At 39.0% G+C, this 21751-nt stretch overlaps 1 protein-coding gene across 2 annotated transcripts in view; it reads right to left on the bottom strand.

Moving 5' to 3' along the window:
- Positions 1–4146: 4146 nt before the first annotated feature.
- The window catches only part of ABCB1 (ATP binding cassette subfamily B member 1), a 54331-nt gene continuing 36726 nt past the window's right edge, over positions 4147–21751 (bottom strand). For both annotated transcript variants that reach the window (XM_026681360.2, XM_087947227.1), the window contains 11 exons: positions 21532–21636; positions 20626–20703; positions 16313–16396; positions 15700–15903; positions 14506–14606; positions 13952–14092; positions 12157–12313; positions 11327–11524; positions 10055–10261; positions 6874–7020; positions 4147–6116 (listed from right to left, as the gene is read on the bottom strand). In XM_026681360.2, coding sequence (XP_026537145.1) covers positions 5910–6116; positions 6874–7020; positions 10055–10261; positions 11327–11524; positions 12157–12313; positions 13952–14092; positions 14506–14606; positions 15700–15903; positions 16313–16396; positions 20626–20703; positions 21532–21636 — 1629 coding nt within the window. In that variant the 3' untranslated portion in view covers positions 4147–5909. The remainder of the gene's footprint in view (positions 6117–6873; positions 7021–10054; positions 10262–11326; positions 11525–12156; positions 12314–13951; positions 14093–14505; positions 14607–15699; positions 15904–16312; positions 16397–20625; positions 20704–21531; positions 21637–21751) is intronic.

The raw sequence follows: 21751 nt of genomic DNA on the forward strand, positions 1-21751 counted from the left end.
CAATTCCCAGCAACTTTCGGCTTCGTTTTCATTCACGAGCGCTCGCGCCTCCACCCCCCGAGCCGCACGGCAGCCTGCTCCAAGCAGCCCGCCCCGCCCGCCGGGCAGAACCCCTCCCGCTCCTCCGCGGGAAGAAACTCCAGCCTGCAAGCTTTGCCTTTGCAAAGCCCTGGAAGGGGGGATCGGCGGGGACTCACCTTTGGAGAGGTCGCACTCAAAGGTGATTTTGAACTCCCAGCCGATGCCTTTGCAAATTTCTTTTCTTTCCTACTCCTATCGCTCCGCACTGTTTTCCAGCTTTGGGGGCCACGCGGCACAGGGCAATACACCACGCCCAGCAATTTTTTTTCAGGGGCGGGCCGGTTTGGACAGACCAATGGCAGCGATTTTTTTTAAAGGGAAGGGCCGGATTGGACAGACCAACGGGCCGGATGTGTCCCGCGGGCCGTAGTTTGCCCACCCCTGTTATAGCCACAAGTTGCCAGCCAGTTCAAAAGCAATATGGTCTATACAGTTGTCTCTCATTTCAGCACCCAAAAATGAAACATCCACATCCTGCAAAACCGAATATTCCTTGATCCGTGATGGTTTATACAGGTCCTTAACCAAGTATTGGCCAAAGATGGTGGGATTGTTCTTAAATCCTTGTGGTAACCTAGTCCATGTATATTCTTTGGGGGTGCCTGATATTGAGTCTTGCCATTCAAAGGTAAAAATTGGTTGGCTCTCTTTTGCCAACGCGATGCAGAAAAAGGCATCCTTCAAATCTGATACTGTAAACCATTTATCTTTTGTGTTAATTTGTGCCAAGAAGGTATACGAGTTGGGCACTACTGCATGGAGAGTGAGGGTATTCCTGTTCACCCCTCTCAGGTCCTGGACAAAATGGAAAGACCCATCTGCACTGGGGTGTTCCAAGGTGAAGATATTTGGCTTATAAGTCCCCATTCTAGAAAGTTTTCTATTATGGGCTGCTTGCTTTGCCTCCCATTTAATATTATATTGCTTTATATGAGCCGCTTGTCTCCTATAAAACAATCTTTCCGGATCCTATTTTCTTTGTAGCTACCCCCACAGGGAAATCTCTTTGCTTTTGAGAATAAATATCCTTTCCTCTCAGCATGTCAATTTTATTTTGATTTGCTCCCTATGCAATCCTGGCTCAAGTTGGAACCCCAAATTACTCTTTTCACAATATGGCATGCAACATGGAGTCTTGAAAGTAACTGGCCAGGGACCCAGACAGGGTAAGTTTACACCAGACCATTTTGTCTTGGGGTGCTCCTTCTGGACTCTGCCTGCTTGGCATTGGTAGTAAAGGGATTTTGAGCTTTGAAACAGACAGCTGTGTGAAAAGGAGAAACATGATAGATACCTCCACATTTCTATGTTCATGTCTAGGGAGCAAATGAATGTGTGTGTGTGTGTGTGTGTGTGTGTTCCTCTTTTTCTTTCCACTACTGTGGTTTTTTTTTTTAATGCTCCATGCCTTTCCTAGCAGTCCCCTAATTCTTACAAGCCTCACCTGGCTATGACCAAGAGACTGGATAGCAAGAAGGATTGGCACATCAAGCAGATGCGAATCACAGTAGATTGTGCATGAAAAAATAGAATGGATGTGCAAGTTTTAATTTGGATGATTGCCAGTCTCATTCCACATTGAAACCATATACAGGTAATCCTCGATTTATGACAGTAATGGAACAGGCCCATTTCAATCATAAGTCAGGAGGACCTTAATTGAAACTTGTTAGGTGAAAGAGCCCTCATCCTGGATCGCCCCAATGCATATGTTAAACAAATGTAGGGGTGAATGCAGGCATTGATAAACTTGCATGGGGAGCCTCAAGGATGCCTGCCTTGGGCCTCCCCATCCCGAGATACCCCCATGCTCTGCTTCCTGTCCTTGGGGTCCCTACAGCCATTTCCACCCCTCACAATGCCTTGCTTATCTTTTGGAAATCTGCAGAACTCAGTATTGTGGGCTGTAGTTACTGGCCACATGGAACAGCCATTTGTAAACTGACCTTGGCAAAGCAGCATTTCCCTCCCTTCTGCCTTTCTGCATGGCCTCTTTAATTCAAAACAGGATGATCAGCCACAGTTTGTTCTTTCTTCTTTGAAGTTTCTATGTTTCCTTGTGAAAAAGTTTTAAATGGAAGTGGGGGAAACAGGAGTGTGGTGCGGTGAGATGGAGAACATAGAATGAAGGATTAAGGATTAAAAGGGCGATGGAGAAGGAGCTGCTTTGCCTTGAAATCTGACTTGGAAGGCAAAGCTGCTCTTCCTGTTCCCTCTGCATTGCCCTTATTTTGCCTTTGTAAGTGATATTACTGTTGCTAGACTATGCTGTACTAGCAAAGCTAAAGCTAGTCTATCTTAAAAATCTTTAACATAGGATTCTTTGTCTATTGTCTCATCATTTAGCATGGATTACTCACTCATCCTCCATTTTGTGAAAGTTATTACTGACTGTATGTCACTGAGAGATGTGCGATATAAACTTTCCTATTACTAAAGCTTGATTTAAACTTGTCTGCAACTGTGTGTAGGTTCGATGCATCCTATGCTGCAAAGTTGATAGCAAGCATGGGTTGCAGATGATTGCAGATGAGTTGACACACATATCTCCCAAATCTCAAGCATACATTTTGTGCAGATGCATATCCTACATGCTGATTGATTGATCTAACTTCCTCTTGGGATGTAGGTGGAAGCCAAGGCACATTTAAACAAGAAACTCCAGTTTCTCTTCAGATTATACAAATCTTTCTATTTCTTTTTTTTTTTACTTCAAAGAACAAAATGGAGCAGTTAGAGGATAGCCTTGCTTACAAAATGGGGAGATACAAACATTTGTATGATGTAATGGATAAATACTACCCCCAAAAAGGAGTAACAGCCAATTCATGGGGGGAAATTAGAAGAACTTTGGAGGAAGACCCAAATAGATGCAAAAGAAAGTGGAAGCAACTGTGAGACAAGTTTGTCAAGCTAAAAAAAGAAAAGAAAACAAAGATAAGGGACCTGGGCTTTTCATAAAGAAATTGCCTTTGCTGATTTCCATGTGTATGTCTGTATGTATATAAATGGATGTGTGTGTGTGTGTGTGTGTGTGTGTGTGTGTGTGTGTTCCAGCATAATTCTGGAACGTCTCAAGCAATTTCAACCAAACGTGGTACACAGATGACTTACTCTCTGGAAAAAAAATATTGTGGGGGTAAGACACCCTAACACCCCTTATGTATTTGTGTGTGTGTGTGTGTGTGTGCGCACGCACGCATGTGCGCACATCTTAAAATGGCTTCTACTGTACAGCACAGTGGAGTTGCTATGGTAATGGCTTCACAGTACTCCACAAAAGGGCTCCCTCTGGTAAGGGGGATTGGTTCTTATAAAAAAGGGGGCTCCCTCTGGTAAGGGCCCTCGGCTTCAAGCAAAGAGGGCAAGATGTCGGGGGAGGTGCCTGCTAATGCAGATAATCATCTCAAAGACTGTTCCCTGCAGAATTTTTCCACAGCTGTTGGCCAGAGCAATTAGGTCTCTAATTCTTACCACAGTGCTTGAGCTAACAGGCCCAGGCTCAAGATGCCTCCAAGGAAACATCAGGCGATTGGCCAAGTGCAATGAAAGGCTACAAAAATGAAGTTCCAGCATAGACAAGAAACTCCCAAGAAGCGGAATAGAAGACTTGCGACACTGCATGAGAAAGCTACTACATATACAACTTCAGAGACAGTACAACAGCATGAGGCCCGACTAAAGGATAAGAGAGATAGAGCTGCTACATCTAGACATTCGGTACAACACCGTGGGGCCTGACTACACTATAGGAGAGATATACCTGTTATATCTACAGATTCCTTTATAATTTGTATACTCTACTTATACTTTTAAAACCCTGTAAATAAAGTTATTTTGATTTGACACTATAGATATAATTCATTCCTTTTCCTGTCTAATACAGGATTGGAATAAATAAATACCTGGGCAACGCTGGGTTATCAGCTAGTGTGTGTGAGTGTGGTGTGTGTGTGTGTGTGTGTGTGTATGTGTGTATGTATACATACACACACACACACACACACACAACAGGTTGTGATTTTTAAAAACTGTATATTCCTAGAAATGACTCAACACTTACTGGGTTATTGAAGCTTTATTTTTAATGACATTCAACAGATATTAGCAACTGTCTCTTTTCACTGGAAACAACACTTGCTTTTAAAGCTTGTCTATAATATCTCTTTCCCTCCTCCAAAATACAAGTTTCAAGCTCTAGATATACATTTAAAACCTGAAGAACATCATTTTGCATTGTATGGTCACAAAGGAAACTTCTTAATCCATCACCTCATGAGGAAGATGATGGTGATAAAAGTCATCATACAAGTATAGCTGTCGAGATACAAAGTACTCAGTTTAGCCAGCAAAACAGATGTTTAATGTTGGTGATTCTTCTTAGAAATTTGGCCTATCTTGCTTAATATAAGAATGTGAATAGCATCTTCTGCATGGGGTGGGATCCGACTGGTGTAACTACCGGTTCGGTGATTTTGCGATTTGCGATTTGCGTGCGCATGTGGAACGTCGTCAGTTATGCTGCCTGAACAGCTGAGCAGCGCTGCGTGCAGGTGTGCAGCATTTGAAAATGCACTATTTTCCTGCTTTTTCAACCACAGCTGTGCCACGCAAAGCGGCTGAGGTTGAAAAAGCAGGAAATAAAGGTCAGGTAAGAGCCCGGGTGGGCGGGTGGGCCAAAACAGCAGCAGACATAGAACTGGTTCTATGTCTGCTGCTCTTCAGAACTACCGGTTCTACAGAGCCAGTCAGAAACGGTAGAATCCCACCTCTGATCTTCTGTACTTGCTAGTCCCCACAAATACTGGTTGGGAACCCACAATCTGGGGATAACATGATGAAACAGACTGACTCCAGGTTGGGGAGAAGTGAGTAAAAACTGTGTATCCTTCCCTTATTTATTGAACTGATCTGTGGAGCATACCACATATTATAGGAAGCTGGGAAAACAGTAAAGGGGTGACAACTTCTCACTTTTAGGAACCAGCAGCCAACAATAAAGGAACCAGTAGCCAGGAAATACTCCTTAGACTAGCATTGCTAGAATAGCCATGAAGTCCTGAGAAAAGATGTGTATATCTAAACAATCAGAAATGTGCAGACCATATTTTCTCTATAACACTCTGTGGATGTGAAAGTTGGACTTTGAAGAAGCAAAATAAAAAGAGTGTTGATGTTTTTGAACTTTGCTGTTGGAGAAGATTCCTGAGAATATCATGAATAGAAAAGAATTGGATCATGAAAGAAATCAATAGAGTTCTTTCTCAAGGCACAAATAAATGATCAGGTTTGAATATCATATTTTTCATATATTATATGAAGACCTAGTTCTATTAAAAAAAGTCTATAATGCTGGGAAAGCTAGAAGGAAAGGAAAGAAGGAAAGAAGAGAACTGTGGTGGAATGTAATCTGGATTAGGAGCTGCATTCCAAAAGGCAAAGAGTCAGCAAAGCATGGGAAGTCTGATCAGGAGGAAGAGTTAAAACAGATCCTCCCTAGCAATTCCCAGAATATATTTATGTTGATGTAAATATTTGCTTTTCTTTGGCAAGATTTCTGCCTATAGATGAGGAACAATAAAGGAAACTATTCAGAAGTAATTCCATGTATCCTTCTTGGTCCTTAGGGACCTGACAAGGGCAACCAGCAGCAAGACAGATGTTTTCAGTTACTGTGGCAATCAATGCACCTATGGAAGACCTGAAGGACAAAATTGGGGATAGATCATTCTGCTGAAAATCCATCTGTACAGTCGTTAAGAGTCAACCCAATTTAATGCCACATAATCCAGCAATCAAATTAATTCAAGTAATGTTCACTTTCTTATTTATACATGAGCTGTTCCTGCATGTACATTGACTAGTGAATAATAAATTCCTTTTTGAGCCAGTAGCTGCTGATGTGTTCCTTGTTCCACGACTTTCCCACTCTGGATTACAGCTATAATGTCAGCATTCTGCACTGTTGATAAACGATGAGCTATTATAATGCAGGTACGACCTTGTCTGGCTTTATCCAAAGCCTCCTGAACAACCTATTGAAAAGAAAAAATATATTCTAATAAATAAAAAGTCCTATTCTCTGAGAATATGTAATTTTGACTATAATTTTTCATTGTTAAAATGAACTATTGAATTAATTATATAATGAGCAACCATAAAAAGACAATCATCTTTGGCTGTTAACTATTTTACACCCTACCCCCCTAAATAAGCCCTAGTGAAGGGGTGCGCGTGGCCAGCACAGGAGGCAGTTCTTCCCTTCCCTGGTCACCTCCTGGCTGCTCAGCCCCTTAATCGGGCCCATGGATCAACTGAGCCAATGAGGGCCAGGAGCTGCCTCTTGTTCCTTCTCTCTGGGCGCAACCCGTTCCTTTCAAGTGATCAAATGTTGTTCGAGAAAATAATGCACATCCCAGGATTGCAATGCTGAAAGCTCAGGAAGGAGCCTATTTGAGATGTCCATCTGTGCTGAGCTTGAGAGAAGGATGAGAGGCAGAAAACTCCCCCTCCCCATTTTCCTGCCGTTTGCCAAAAAGGCTCCATTCCGAAACTTCAGTGTATCAGGAATCCAACACTAAAGGCTAATAAGATGTTATCTTATCTCATCTCAACTCATCAAGTTCTTTAAATAGCATCAACAACAATTAGAAGAAGGAACATTTCCAGCTCAATTGAAATAAAAATTGAGACTTTTGTTCATGTGCTTGCTATTTAGGTATGGTCTGCCTCAAATGATATGAAATCTTTCCAATTGGAAGCCTATGTTTTCTGCAGTGACCAAATAGTTACCTTTTCACTTTCTGTGTCAAGAGCAGAGGTTGCTTCATCCAACAGCAGAATTTTTGGCTGGCGGAGGAGAGCACGGGCAATAGCGATGCGCTGCTTTTGGCCCCCAGACAGTTGAGTTCCTTTGTCACCAACAGCAGTGTTGTATTTCTATACATAATCAACATTATTTCAATAAATAATGGTGTATTCATTCATTCAATTAGTTCATTCCAGTGAACAAGCTAGGATTCTTTGCATGTAAAATGCCTGCTTTCTCTCTCTGAAGTGCAATTCTTTCTTTTAGAGGAGCATCTCAGTTAAAATATAGTCTCTTAGTGGTCTGCCAATGCTCCAAATTTAACAAGAGTAGAATTTATCAAGAAGTAAAAAGCTTAATTAATTAATCCTACCAATGTCATATAAACAGCCATGTACCAAGGATATATACCTCAAAATCCAAGAGTCTGTAGATAGTGAGCTGACATTTCAATCATTTTATGGCAGTCGGGAAAAATGAAAGAATACTTCCAGTTCAGCTGGCAGTTGTTAGTCATAGTTCATAATAACTTTTGCATATATCAAGTTCAAAGAACTCTGGCTAAAATAGATTATAGATAAGCCTTGACTGGTTGTTTAACAACCTTTTGAAATTATGATGGACTTGGAAAACATTTCTGGCTAACGTAAAATGTTGCACTGTTCCATCCACTCTACCCCCTAAGTCCATGGTTACATGACTATGTTTCAGATGCATGGCAATTATGACGTTGCAAGCATCCGTGGCGACATGGCTGAAATTGCAATTTTTTTTGCCAGTTTTCAATAGTTTTTGCCAGTTTTAGGCACCCATTTGGGAGAATAGATTTATTTAACAACCATTGTAAAACTGGTAATAATCAACTCTGGTCACTTGGGTGCCTTAACTTACAAATACAATGACTTACTGTTGAAATCCCTATCCCATTTGTAGTTGTTAGTCATAATAACAACTGTATATGAATTATTTTTGCTGGGGGCTCAGGCTCAAGCATACGAAATATCACTCACGCATCATCACAAAATCTCCAGAACTGTAAAGCCTACAAACTTGAAATTTGGCACGTATTGGCTTCTAGGTGCTCACTAAGAAAGGATTTTTCAAAATGACCATCAGACCATTAGCACTTTGTATATTATTATTCACATGCTCTGATGCTAAGGAGTTCTATTCCCCCACCCCACCTGAAAATAAATCTGTTCCAAATGCAAAACACTGCTTCTGTTTTGCATTTGGAACAGATTTCTTTTCAGGTGGAGAGGAGTTTCAGTTTCAGTTTTAGTTTCACAGCACCAAGCAGAACAGTTGAGCTAAACCATGCCCAGGCTCCTTACTGTCTCCTTCTTGCTCACACAGCAAATACTGTTTCAGTTTCCAAACAGCCCTCAACTCTGTCACACACTGACAGAACGCTAGCCAGATGAATACCGATGGATGCTGGTAGGCAGAGGCAGAATTTTTCCCCCTTATTTTCCTCCCCAAAAGCTAAGTCTCCCCAAAAACATATTTTCTTAGTGAAGCACAGGTATCGAGCTAGTATTGTATATTTATAATTCCCAGTTTTTATTTTATTATATTATAAAATATAATAAAATTTATATTATTTATATATGTGTGTGTGTGTGTATGTGTGTGTACACATACACATACATACACACACATATAAATCTGTGCTGAATGGGACATTTGGTATGAGTCCTGTTTCGATGCCTGGAAGTTGTGAGGATCTACAATTATATTGAATAGAACCTAATTGAATTTGAGCATGATGGAACTTCTCTCTGTGGAGAAGCCTTTTGTTCCAAACTAATTCCAGTTTTGAATAGGATGAAATTTCTTCTGAAGAAGCAGGTGGTTACTCTGAGAATTTTCCTGGATCTTGCTGAAGCAAGAAATGGTGGGCATGACCAGGACACATTCAGCCAACTATGCAGTTGTGACCTTTCCTGACTCAGGAGCCTGAACTCTGTTATCTATCGATTAGATTACTGCAACTTCCCCTGCTAATGTACTGACCAGGGATAATTGGTAACAGCAGGGATAGGGGGAACGTCTAGCTAAAGTGAGAAACTGAATACAGTTCACCCTAGGATGACCCACTAAGTTGGGCTGATTCAGATTCGAGTAAATAATTTTTCAGGTACTTAAGTGCCAAGTATTAATTGTTTTAGACTTATAAATTATCTAGAACCTTTGTAGAAACATATATACATTTGTGTAGAAATAGTTACGGAAAATATTAGTGTACAGATAGTCTTTGACTTTTGTTTAGTAAGCATTTGAAGTTACAACAATACTGAGTGACTTATGATCATTTTTCAACCCATGGTCACATGATTTAAATTCAACCGTTCGGCAACTGGGGCATATTAATGATAGTTGCACTGTCCAAGGGTCATGTGATCACTTTTTGTGACCTTCTGACAAGCAAAGTCATTGGGATTTATTTAACAACCATATTACTAATTTAAGAACTGCAATGATTCACTTAAACTTGTGGTTAAAAAAAAGCTGTGAAACAGAATAAAACTCCATTTGTCTTGCTTTGCAACATAAACGTTAAGCTCAATTGTGCTCATAGATAAAAAACTACCTCTATGCATAGTAAGAATTTAGCAGAGTGAACCAATCCTTGAAGGCTCTTCCACCATTAGAATACAGATTCAATAGTGTGAAAATTCTTTTTTTTTTTTTAATACAGTTTATTTGGGTTTTCACACACACAAAATACAAGTAAAACATCTTTTTTGAAAATAGCATGGTCCCGGGTTACACTTCTTTATACAGACACAAACTCAATTTCATGCTCATTTTTGTGAAAATTCCTGTAGTAGAATAATAACAAGTAATCTTAGGAATCGTTTAGGTGAGATGGGTGGTATAGAAATGTGAGGAATAAATAAACAAATTACAATAAGAAATCATACAAGGAGCACAATCAGAGGTAATTCTAACCCTCTAATTTTAATTTGCTAAAAGGTTTTTTTTAATGTAATTAGTTGAGTGCTATCATGAATATACAACCTGTTATTCTTTATGGTAACATTTTGCTTAATTTCCATACAAGTAAAATTCCTTAACAATATACCATCAAGAAGAGTCTCTTTGCTACCGAGGAAACATACCTAGGAATTCAATGAAGAACATGTTAGAAAAGGAACTTACCTCTGGTAAAGATTCAATGAAGGAATGTATATTGGCTGATTTGGCTGCTTCACATATCTCATCAAATGGTACCTCCCTACTGTTATCACCATAGGCAATATTTTCCGCAATACTGCAGCCAAACAGAACTGGTTCTTGAGAAACAATTCCAATCTGAGACCGCAACCATTGAATATTTAACTGCTGTTCATTTTCACCATTCAAAAGCTGAAAAAGAAGAGTTGATACAGCTTAGAGGTGGAGATTTTTGTGATATACAATGGATATTGGCTTTCAAAAACATTATCAGACATACTGAAAGCTCTTCCTTACAAAAAAGGAAGAGGACAACCAGCCGGAAAGTGGATGGACTTAGTTATGGTGGCAGTGAGTATAAGGTAAGGATACTTGAAAGAACAGGTTATGGATAGATTGTCATGTGGAAAAATCTATGTTTAGTTGCTAAGAGTTGAAAATGGCATTTAATCAATGAATCATTACAAAAATGACAGAAAATCCCACAAGAAATAAGATGAAAATATGAAAATAATGCATAATTTGAATGAAATGAATGAATGAATGAAGCAGAAAGGCAATTTTTGGATCAAATTTTACCTCATCCCAAGATGACTTTATAATCGAAGATGTTGCTGGATTAAGTTCAAGGCATAATCAATATTAGGAAAAGGATGGAAGCTACAGGCAACACCCAAGAGTCACAAATTCATCACCTCTTAAATTGCCCTAAACTATTCTTGACAAATACTTTGGCCACCTAATGAGAAGGAAGGACTAACTGGAGAAGAGCATAATGCTGGGAAAGATTGAGGGCAATAGAAGAAGGGGATGACAGAGAATGAGGTGGCTGGATGGAGTCACTGAAGCAGTAGGCACAGGCTTAAATGGACTCTGGGGATGGTACAGAACAGGAAGGCCTGGAGGAACGTTGTCTAAGGGGACGCAATGGGTTGGAGATGACTCCGCAACTAACAACAATTCTTGACATGGGGGTGCCTTCAGGTAAGGCTTGAAGGACAATGAGCCAGAGTAAGAGATGGGGACCTCACTCTTTATTCCTATACCACAGCATGAAAAGGGCCACCTTTTTCTAAATATATTAAAAATTACAAAAGAGAGGAAAATAAGAATATATTTTAAAAAATAAAATGGTACCCCATTTTGGCACCTAGGATTCAATTCTGGGTAGGAATGTTTTATTATCTATTACATTAATTACATATTACATTAATTTGAATTTTGAAAGCAATATAAGCAAAATCCAAATGAGTTTACCACTTCTCCACTGAGGGGATCATAGAATCTTTCAAGCAACTGGATTAACGTGCTTTTTCCACAGCCACTGCTTCCCACAAGCGCCAGGGTTTGCCCCTTCTCTGTTGCAATATTCAGACCTTGAAGCACTGGAACATCTGGCCGGGTTGGATAGTTGAAAACCACTTCCTTAAATGCTATATTGCTACTAACTGTTTCCTAGAATCCAAGCAACATCTATGCAGTTAAGACAAATGGCAGACATATACATAAGAGACATATTAAAAGTAAAGCAAGCAAATTATTTTGTAACTTTCCTTTGCTAAAACTAATAGCTACCATTCCAATTAAAACAATATTTTAATACCTTCTAAGATTGAAAGAGCTGTAATTTAATATTATAATGTCAGAAGGCAGATGGCATTGAGGAATGACTTCTAATGAACATATTATTCTTGCACAATCCAGATGTGCTGGGTTTATAACTCTAGATTTTAGTTAGGAATTCTGATAATTGAACAATTTTAACAAAACCTGGATTAAACAAATTAACAAATCTGGATTACAGAAAAACTAGTAAAATAATGTGAAGAATGCAATATTTTGATTTTTGCATCATAATTACTGCAGCAATAGCACAGTTCCATATGACATTATATACTTTGAAATAGATAGTTGGCATTATCTGTGCCCATGAAAAGAAGGCCTGTGAAAAGATAATTTATTAAACTGCATGTATTGGAATAACATGGTACAAATTAATATTTTGACTATAGCAATAAATAGCTCTTAACTACAGTCCTCACATTAGCTAAGACAAGTGTTGAAATTCTGTCCAAAAATCAACTTACAGGCTTCTTTCCTTCGTCACTGTAATTATCTATTGATGGGACTCTTTCAAATAACATGAACATTTGAGCAGCAGATATCTTGGCTTTGGCATAATCTGGTGTGAATGAAAACGCCTGCCCTACAGCCATGGCACCAAATACAATGCAGGAAAATACTCTGGAACAGCAAAATAAGAAAGCAGGACAAACACACATTACATTAAGAGAGGGGTTTTAATAATATTTATATTACATTTTATTATTTTGTTTCTTGTTAATGAGAAGTTATCACAATGGCTGGTAATTTATGGAATAACATTGCTAATGCATTTGGAAGAGACCAGGTTGTGGAAGATTGACGTAATGCAGTAATAGCATGACTGACTCAGTGTGCTAAAAATTCAGAAAATGCCTAACTTATTTCTGCTGGTGTGTCATTGCCTCCCTCTCCTGAACAAAAGAGAAACAATTTTTTAATATTCTTTTGTTTTGTAAAAAATTCAGTCAATTATGTGTGGTGTTATATAAGGAAACATCAAATAATTAATGAAATGAACTAAGTAAAATAAACTCAAATTTTGGAGGGTCTGGAAGCTGCACAAGAGCACATCCCATTCTCATACTCCATTCTCATGCAGCCTCCAAAAATCTCACAAGAATGGGACATGTTTTAAAAAAATAATTGTGCTAGGTGTTGGTAAATGCTGGCAGCTACCCAAATTTTGTGGAATGTCATAGGTTCATCACTGTCCCATAATACTATAGATGATTTATTATTCTATTCTGAAAAAGCTGCATGTGCAAAAATCTCAAATCAGTCATGCAAAAACTAACTCAAATATGAGCTACTTGCCTTTTTTATAAGTGAAACTGAAACATGAACTGTGTATATTTCCTCTTTTAATTAAATGCTTAAACAATTGTTGGGAAAAGCAATTGCTGCTCTTTCAAGAGATATGGCTCCCCAACTTTCAGATCACCACCATATTCAGACACTCCAAAGATTATGTAGGAATGCTATTTTTTTTCTCTTAATACACAACCTTTGCTCTGCTTGAATAGTCAGTCAAAGAAGGGAAGAGTCTAGGTAATGCTCTCTATTTATTGCAAGAATCAAGTTATTCATTCTTTTGTTTAATTTTTGCTGCACATGGTTCCAGAATATTTCTAAAGCACCTGCCTGGCAGATTGTTCATTCCACATAAACATTATTCTTCCTCCTGAGGCTTTAACTGTCCTACAAGTCCATCTATCTGGTATTTAATCAATCACAATTTCAGATATGTTATTCTTATATACTATGATACAAGACAACCATCTATCCAGTTGCAATGTATGGCATTGAATGCTGTGCAGCAACAACAGGGACTGAAAGCTAACTCCATGCCTTTGAAATGAAAATGCTCCGTTGGATATCGAGTATCTCCCTTCTTGACCACATCACAAATGAGACCATTCAACAGCATTTTGGTATGGCACCAGTTATAGAGAGGATGAGAGAAGGCTGACTCCACTGCTATGGACATGTTTAGAGAGCAGCACCTTATTACACTGTGGCCAAGACTGCCTACCAACCAGAAGTCAATAGCCAGTGACCTCACAGGCATCCAAGACAAAGATGGCAAAACACTATTAACAAAGATATGCAAGTTGTAGGCCTGCCCTCTAGAGACATAGCTGACCATGCAAAATGGTGTTCAATGATCCGAAAAATGGACCCTGCATCTGTGGGAATATACTAGGAAGAGGGAGAAGAAGATTCTAGTATACTATAATGCAATTGGAATAGTTTTTCAAATATTGCAGTGTTACATACAAGAATACGGACTTAAAATCCATATCTCCATTCACAATAAGATAGGCACCAAAACGAAAACAGCCTGCATAGGAGAAGTACAACATTGCTTGGGAAATGCCAAAAGTTAGTCCATGAAGATGTGCTTTCTTTATAGAATTTCTGTAACAAAAAATGGAAAAAAGCTGGGTTTTTTATATGCTGATACATTTTCGACACATTTATCAATAAAATAAAATCTATCAAAATTCCATATGAATAATTCATGCTAATCTTTCCTAATATGGTACAAACCTGTATTTAGGGAACCTTCTAGAGCAGAGCTGTCAAACTCCTAGTCTGCATGACAGATACGTCACGTGCTAGCCATGCCCAGTTTAGTGAAGGGGAAAAATTTCTTATACATCATGTGAGCCATGGTGACTATGTGAGTTTGACACCCCTGTTCTAGAGAATGATAGAAGATTTAATTTTTTACTAGTGGAAGGCACTGTACTGGAAAAGGCTGTGATAAAATCTTTGATTTCTAAGTCTTTTTTTTCCAAATGTTGGCAAGACATTTTAATATATCTTACTTGTAAGGTCCTTGCAAATTTTCTCCATACATTTGTTCAAATTTTCTTTCTCGAGTGAGGGAAACTACAGTTCGAATATTTCCAATAGCTTCTGTTGCAATCTATAAAATGTGAAAAATACGGTACTAACAGGAAAATAATGAACTCTCCAATTTGAATTTTAGATTTAGGACAGCATTTACCAAATTGGCATTTTCTAATCCTAACATATCAGGATGACATTTTAAGACCATCACCCTGAGGAAAAAACAACTTGACAAAAAGACTATAAAACAAGAAACACCATACTCTAGTACTATGTCAAAATAGTTTTATATATTTGCCACCAAATTTTAATTTTGGAACCAGAGCACAGTTACAACAGATACTTCCAGGTATCTGTTGTAAGCACTGACAGAGCATTATTTATCATACTAATTCATAGAAAAATTAGGTATGTTTTATTGAATAAGCCACAAATATTATGGTTTCATTTATAACATCGAGCCAAAATTATGGCTTAATACAGATGTGGAGGTTTTTGAGGAACAAGAGACTGCATTTTGATTTCCTGAAGGGCTACTGGACAAAATCTGAAAATGTTCTGATATTATCAGAACTTGGCGACTGCAGTAAATGTCTTTTGCTTCTTTTTTTGAATAGCTTTTAGGTGCAAGATTGGGAGTCAAAGGAAAACTCATTCTCATTCTAAATCCTGGAAAGCTGGCCAGAATCACTGTAATCACTATGATGAAGGGAGAGGCATTAGTTGCAGCATTATGCTTTGACCTGGAGAACAACCTGGGAGAGAGGATAAATTTAATAACTGTCTTGAAGATTTTCTTCCAAATATAAGAAAAAAGAAAACAACAGGTACTCAAATTAAACAAGACTTGATGCAAGATCAATGTGCATTCCCAAACAGGAGTTTGCCAACTAATTAGTCCTCTATTAGGATTTTATCTTGTCCAACCTGAAACCTTGATTTGTACTAGGGATTCCCAGAATCCCTAGTAGTAAACTTTAGTATTGGATGATGTAATCATGAAATATCTGGAGAACAACAAATTGAGAGAGACTACTATAGATTGACAGAGAATCAAGAAACATTCGTTAAATTGTCTTTTATATATCTCAGTGTTTCTTGGTTTCAATACAGCTTGTTCACCAATATTTGAATTGGCTGTTCAAGAGAACGATTGATTAAAAACTTACCTTCCCTGCACCTTGAAGTTCCTTCTTATCTTTCACAGCATGTCCAGATAACATTCTGATTTCAATGAGCCCTGCTATTGCAATGATTGGCACAAGAGCCAGAAGTAAAAGGGTCAACTGCCAGCCATACACGAATGATATAATAATTCCAGTCCCAAGATTAGCAATGTTTTGAGCAATCATACCTAACCTTTCCCCTGTGGCCTGAGAGAGGGAGGGGGAGAAAAAGAACGTTAAAACAATGTAGTAAATGGACTCTTCATAAGGAGAAGAGTGGAAAACTGCAGTGGAAGGTATTCAGAAGCATTTGTTTTGCGCTTTCTTGTTCTTTCTGACTGATACAATCTAAAGCAGGGGTGTCAAACAATGGCCTGTGGCTTGGATGCATCATGTGCTGGCCATGCCCACCCTGTTTTAGTGAAGGGGGAAAAACCACGATGCTTCATGTGAAGACAATGTGACGCCATGAGTTTGACACCCCTGACCTAAAACATCCATTAGGAACTTCACATCTGCATATTTGCCATAGCAAATAGTTAATCTATGGTTAAATTTCTATTTTGGATAATGCCGAAAAGCTCTGGCAACAGATTAGAAATGTGTTATTACTTACACCTTTTACTTCAGAAGCATCATTTGCAAGTCTTGTAGTTAGGGCTCCAGTACTGTTTTTGGGATTATCAAACCAACTGATATCCTACAAAACATTTCAAATAACAATTCATTTTCAAATAAAACTTTTCAAATCAGATTAAATAAAAGATCAGAATTAGATAGAATCAAGCTGTGATAAAGGTTGTGCTGCATTATAATTACTATAATTCCTTTTCATGAATTTATGAGGTTTTTTGGTTGACTATTGAAAGATTAGCAGATTTTTTTTTAAGGCTACACAAGACATTGCTCTCACGATGTTGGCCGCTGTCGCTGTCACTTTTTTGAGAGTTTCTATTAGCAGTGTGGATGTGACTGGCACTGGGTCCTCATCCAGAATGGGCAGGGGGCATCAGCTGAGCGCATCGACATGATTGATGTCCTTTCTGGGTCGGTATATTAAGTCATAGTCGTAGGCGGCTAGGAACTCAGTCCAACACGTCATCGTAGGTGACAGGATGTTTGGGGTGGCTCTGTTCCCTGCAATGATCCCAAGCAGTGGTTTGTGATTGGTGACCAGGGTGAACTTTCTTCTGTAGATGTATTTGTGGAATCGCTTGATTCCGGTGAGTGCAGCTAGCGCTTTTTTGTCGAGTTGACTGTAAATGTGTTCCGGTTTGGACAATGTCTTTGAATAAAAGGCTATTGGGGCTTCTTTTCCATCCGGAAGTATGTGGCTGATTATTGCACCAACCCCAAATAGTGATAGGTCACAGGTTAGGATTAGTGGTAAAGTCTCACTGTAATGGATGAGCACGCAGTCTGATGTGATTATGTTTTTGATTCCACGGAATGCTGTTTCTTTCTTTTGCTCCCAGGCCCAGACTGCCTTCTTGTCAAGCAGTCTGTGGAGCAGCTCTGCAACTGTCGCCTTCTGTGGTAAAAATATATTGTAAAAGTTAATATGTTCCAGGAAGGATTGCAAATCTGTCTTGTTTGTTGGCCTGGGGGCTTCTTTGATTGCTTTAATTTTGCTTTCCATGGGGTGAATTCCTTCGCTGTCTATTAAGTAGCACAGGAATTCTACCTTGTTGGCTGTTAGTTGGCATTTTTCCTTTTAGCCTCACTTCTTTGAATTGGGTTAGGACTTCCCTTAGGTGTTCTTGTAATTGCTCTTTTTCCTTAGCTGATATCATTGAAATAAGGCACCACTCTTTTTAGTCCTTGTAGTAGGCATTCTATGAGACTCTGGAACAGCCCCGAGGCTATGCTGACCCCGAATTGTAAATGCTTGCATTTGAACGCCCCTCTCTGTGTTACTATTATCTGGGCTTCTGCTGTCTCAGTGTCTATGGTAATTGTTAGTAGGCTTATGCGAGGTCAAGCTTTGTGAAAACTTTCCCCTGCCCCAGGGAATGTAAAAGGTGTTGCACCACTGGGACAGGGTACACGCTTTGCTGTAGGGCGTGGTTCAGGGTGGCCTTATAGTCAGCCCAGATGTGCATGGACCCATCAGGCTTTACTGGAGTGACGATAGAGGTTTCCCATCTTGCATGGTCAAGGATCCCCTGGGCGTTGAGCTTATCTAGCTGCTTGTCTATTTTTGGTTTAAGCACGAAGGGAACCCGCCTCGCTTTTAGTCTGATTGGAGCTATTGTGGGGTCCAGATTAAATGAGATGGGGGACCCCAAGTACTTGCCCAATTTTCTGTCAAAGACCTTCCGGAATTCTTCCATTAGGCTGTCTTCCCATTCGCTGTCAGTGATGCTATGGATTCTGGTGATTTCTATCCCAACGGTTTGAACCATTCCAGCCCCAGCAGGCTTAGCAGTCCTGGTTGACTACAGTTAATGGCAGGATGCCGGAGTAGTTTTTAAAAGTCACTCAGAATTTTCTGATACCGACTGTGGGAATCTTATTCCCTTGATAGTCTTTTAAGGTTAGCGTTTTTTCAGCTGGTCTTTGGTTAGGCTGGTTTTTAGCCATTTGATGGTGTCCCAGGATACCATCGATAGGTATGATCCGGAATCCACTTCCATCTGGCATTGCTTACCCTCTATGGTGACTTGAATGTGGACTTTCCATGTGTTTGTCATGCTGGAGTGGCTCACCATCACTGTTGGGTGCATCTCACTTCTTCCAGTGGCTGACACATTGTTTTGTTGGCTTTGGTTGAATTGGTGTCATCGGTTCTTGGGTTGGTTTTCTCTGCTCCATGGAGGCGTGTTCTGTCTTTGTCTCCTGGTGTGGGGTTTGGATGCTCGGCATGCCCTCGCAATGTGCCCTTGCCACTCGCATCATTGGCAGATAGCATCGCGGAAACGGCATTCTGACCGGGGGTGGTTTCCCAAATCCTGCACAGCAAAAGTCCTTCTTCTTTCCATCTTGGCCTCTTTGGCTCTGTTCTGAGAGGAGTTGGTTCACGTCCTCATTATCAACTGTGTCTGACTCAGATTTGAGGTCCTCATGGTGAATGGCGGCGGCTTCTTTCAGTGGGGGCTGTGGTGCCTTTTTCATTTTTCTCATGCCTGCGGTAGATTTCTGGGACACTTCCACAGCCAATACTTCTTTGATGGCCTCTTTTAGAGTTATTTTGGGCTTCATCCGGAGTTGGCTCTGTAGTGTTAGGTCCCTGAGTCCCAGGATTATGCGGTCTCTCATCGCCTTGTCCACATTTAGGAACTCACAGGCCCTGGCAATGTCCCTCAGGTTCGCAACAAAATCGTTGATGCTCTCCCCGTCCTTCTGGTCTCTCCGGTAAAATTCATGCCTCTTGATTAGGCAGGATATAGGCAGGGTGTAGTGGGTCCTCAGAATTCTCTCCAGTTCCAGCCAGGCTATTGTTTTTACATCATTGGGTGCCGAGAGAGCTTTGGCCATTTTAAAAAGAGCGGGCCCACAATGCGGGAGGAAAACAGCTCGTTTCCTCTGTTCCGAAATGTTCATCAGGTCGCCTCCTTCAAAGAACATGTGGAATCAGTCGACGTACAATTCCCAGTCTTCAGGTGGCGTGTTGGTTCCGGCCATTGTTCGGATTCTTCATTAGGTTCGACAGCCACATGCTCACTGATCCATTGCGTCTCAGGATTCCACCTTCGTCGCCAGTGTTAGGTTGTGGGTAAGAAAGATGCGGGAAACTCAGCTCGTCCAACTTCTCTTTATTCATTATTACAGAACTAAGACATGCAGCCGCGGCAGCTCCTTTTACAACCGAGCTGTCCATGGCCTTAACCAGTGACAGCTGTTTAAATTCCTGCTCCCGTCGAACAACCAATCAGGGGTGAGTATGCTAATATCTATCAAACATGCTTTAGCTTCAGAACATATGAAACCTTTTGCTATGATAATGGTTTTATATGAGAATTCCAGATTTTTTTTTCCAAGAAGGAAGAAAAGAAAACCATAAAATCAGCAATACCCCAAATGATGAAAAATGAATAGAAAAAGTGGATTGTTATTAATGAGAACTAAAGAGCAATTTTTAAAAACTAATGCAATAAAACACAACATTAAATGTTTCACAGAAATAGGTTTCCTACTATGGGGAATGTTTAGAAAAAAATCTACCCAATTGAATTAATTTTTTATACCTATTCAAAAGATATTTCAACACACCCACTGATTGACATCAGAAAGTAATGTTGCTAATTTGCATTGTTCATTTGTATATTCATTTAATATTTGCTATATAGGTTTATACACCATGTTTCCTTGTAGGATTCAACACACATATACTACCATGTTTTTCCTCACAGCAAAAGTTCTGTGAGATAAATTCAAATTTACTGATGATTTTCAATAATCTAAGTTTAGATTTAATCTTGAATCTCTCTAAACATGGCCTAGCATCTAACCAATACTACACTGTGTTTCAATAACTGCAGTAGACTAGAAACCCTATATAACAGCTAATTTCTAAAATATTAATATTAATAATAATTAATAACTGCTTATAAGCTGCCCAGAATCTCTGTGAGCAAGTGGGTGGTCACATACATTTCTCAAATAAAATAAAAATAAAATAAAATATTAAACTTTCTAACTGTGGTGAATTTTGAGATTGTTTTAAATAAGAAGGCTGATATTTAAAACATTGCTAGACTTGACTTTGGAAAAAAAACCAAGTATATACCATGGAGTCTATTACTTTAAAATGATTAAATTATACTATATTACACTCCAAGGAAAAGCATTGTTTGAGAAATATAATTCACATTACTCCCTGGATGTTTTGTATATTATCATACATTTTGGAATGTACAACAAACCATGACTAATTGGGTGAAATAATATAAAAGCAACAAAACAAACGGGTACATTTCTTCTGCATACCTGTCTAAGTATTGCTTTGAATCCCATGTAACGTAGCTTCATTGTAAGAATCTCTCCAGCTCTGCCAAAACTGAAGCCCTGAAAGAGAAGAATGTTGTACCTGATTGCAGCAAATATAAAAGCAACACAAAGCCAAATGAAAGAGCACTACAATGTTCTTCTCATAGGAGAGAAAATAAAATTCCTAGAAAACAAACATTCAGAGGGAATAGTAAAAACAAAATCAAGATAACAGTTAAAATGTTTTTTATGCCCTGCTGGTTTTTAAGCTCCACATCTAAAAAGTAGACAAAGCTCCAATAGCACCATTGTGGCCACTACCTTGCCTTTTCTGAACACATTCTGTGGCTACCCATGGAAACAATTGTTCCATCGAAGTCCAACAGATTTTATATTTAGCTCTTTCCCCTTTTGGACCATTTCATTTCCATCTTAAATTGCTTCCTAAGATAAATATGGTTAGAGACTATTAGTACAATCCACATTTTAATTAGACTAATAGTGTGCTATATGGTTCAATGATAGTTAAATTATCATGAAGAAGAGGAATTTAAAATGCCAGTAGAATAATTTAAAATACACTACATTAAGACTCAGATACAATGTTTTCCTTTCCATAATTAAAGCACTAATTTTCAAAATAGCCACGCAAGCATCAAAGCAGTTCCCCAAAATATAAGGAAATTTATCCAAGATTCAGACCAAATAGATATACCAAGGGAATGTCATGAGAAAGACTATTGTTTTTCCTGATTTAATAATAGCTCTAGAATGCTATATATCTGAAGATCACAAATGTCTGGATCTGCCTCTTGGCAGAAATTGGTAGAAATTCCTTGAGTTTTCTTCTTCCTGGGTATTTTCAGAATCCATCTAAAATGATAAGAATAAAGCAATGAAACCTACCTGAAGAAAAAAGGTGATGAAGGAAACAACGCCAATTGCTAAGAACAGCAATGAATAGATATTGCTCTTTTCACGCAGAATGTTGTGTTCTGTTATTGCAAAAATCTATGGAAACAATAATTTCAGCTTTAGTTTTATTTCATTCACTTCCAATGTAGTACTTCATATTGCTTAGATAATATAACTTTTTATGTTCAGTACATCACAAAATGAAAACCTC

The sequence above is a fragment of the Notechis scutatus genome, chromosome Z, assembly GCF_049901735.1.
Source record: "Notechis scutatus isolate UNSWTSFEM ecotype Mainland chromosome Z, rNotScu1.2, whole genome shotgun sequence".
Classification (NCBI taxonomy): domain Eukaryota; kingdom Metazoa; phylum Chordata; class Lepidosauria; order Squamata; family Elapidae; genus Notechis; species Notechis scutatus.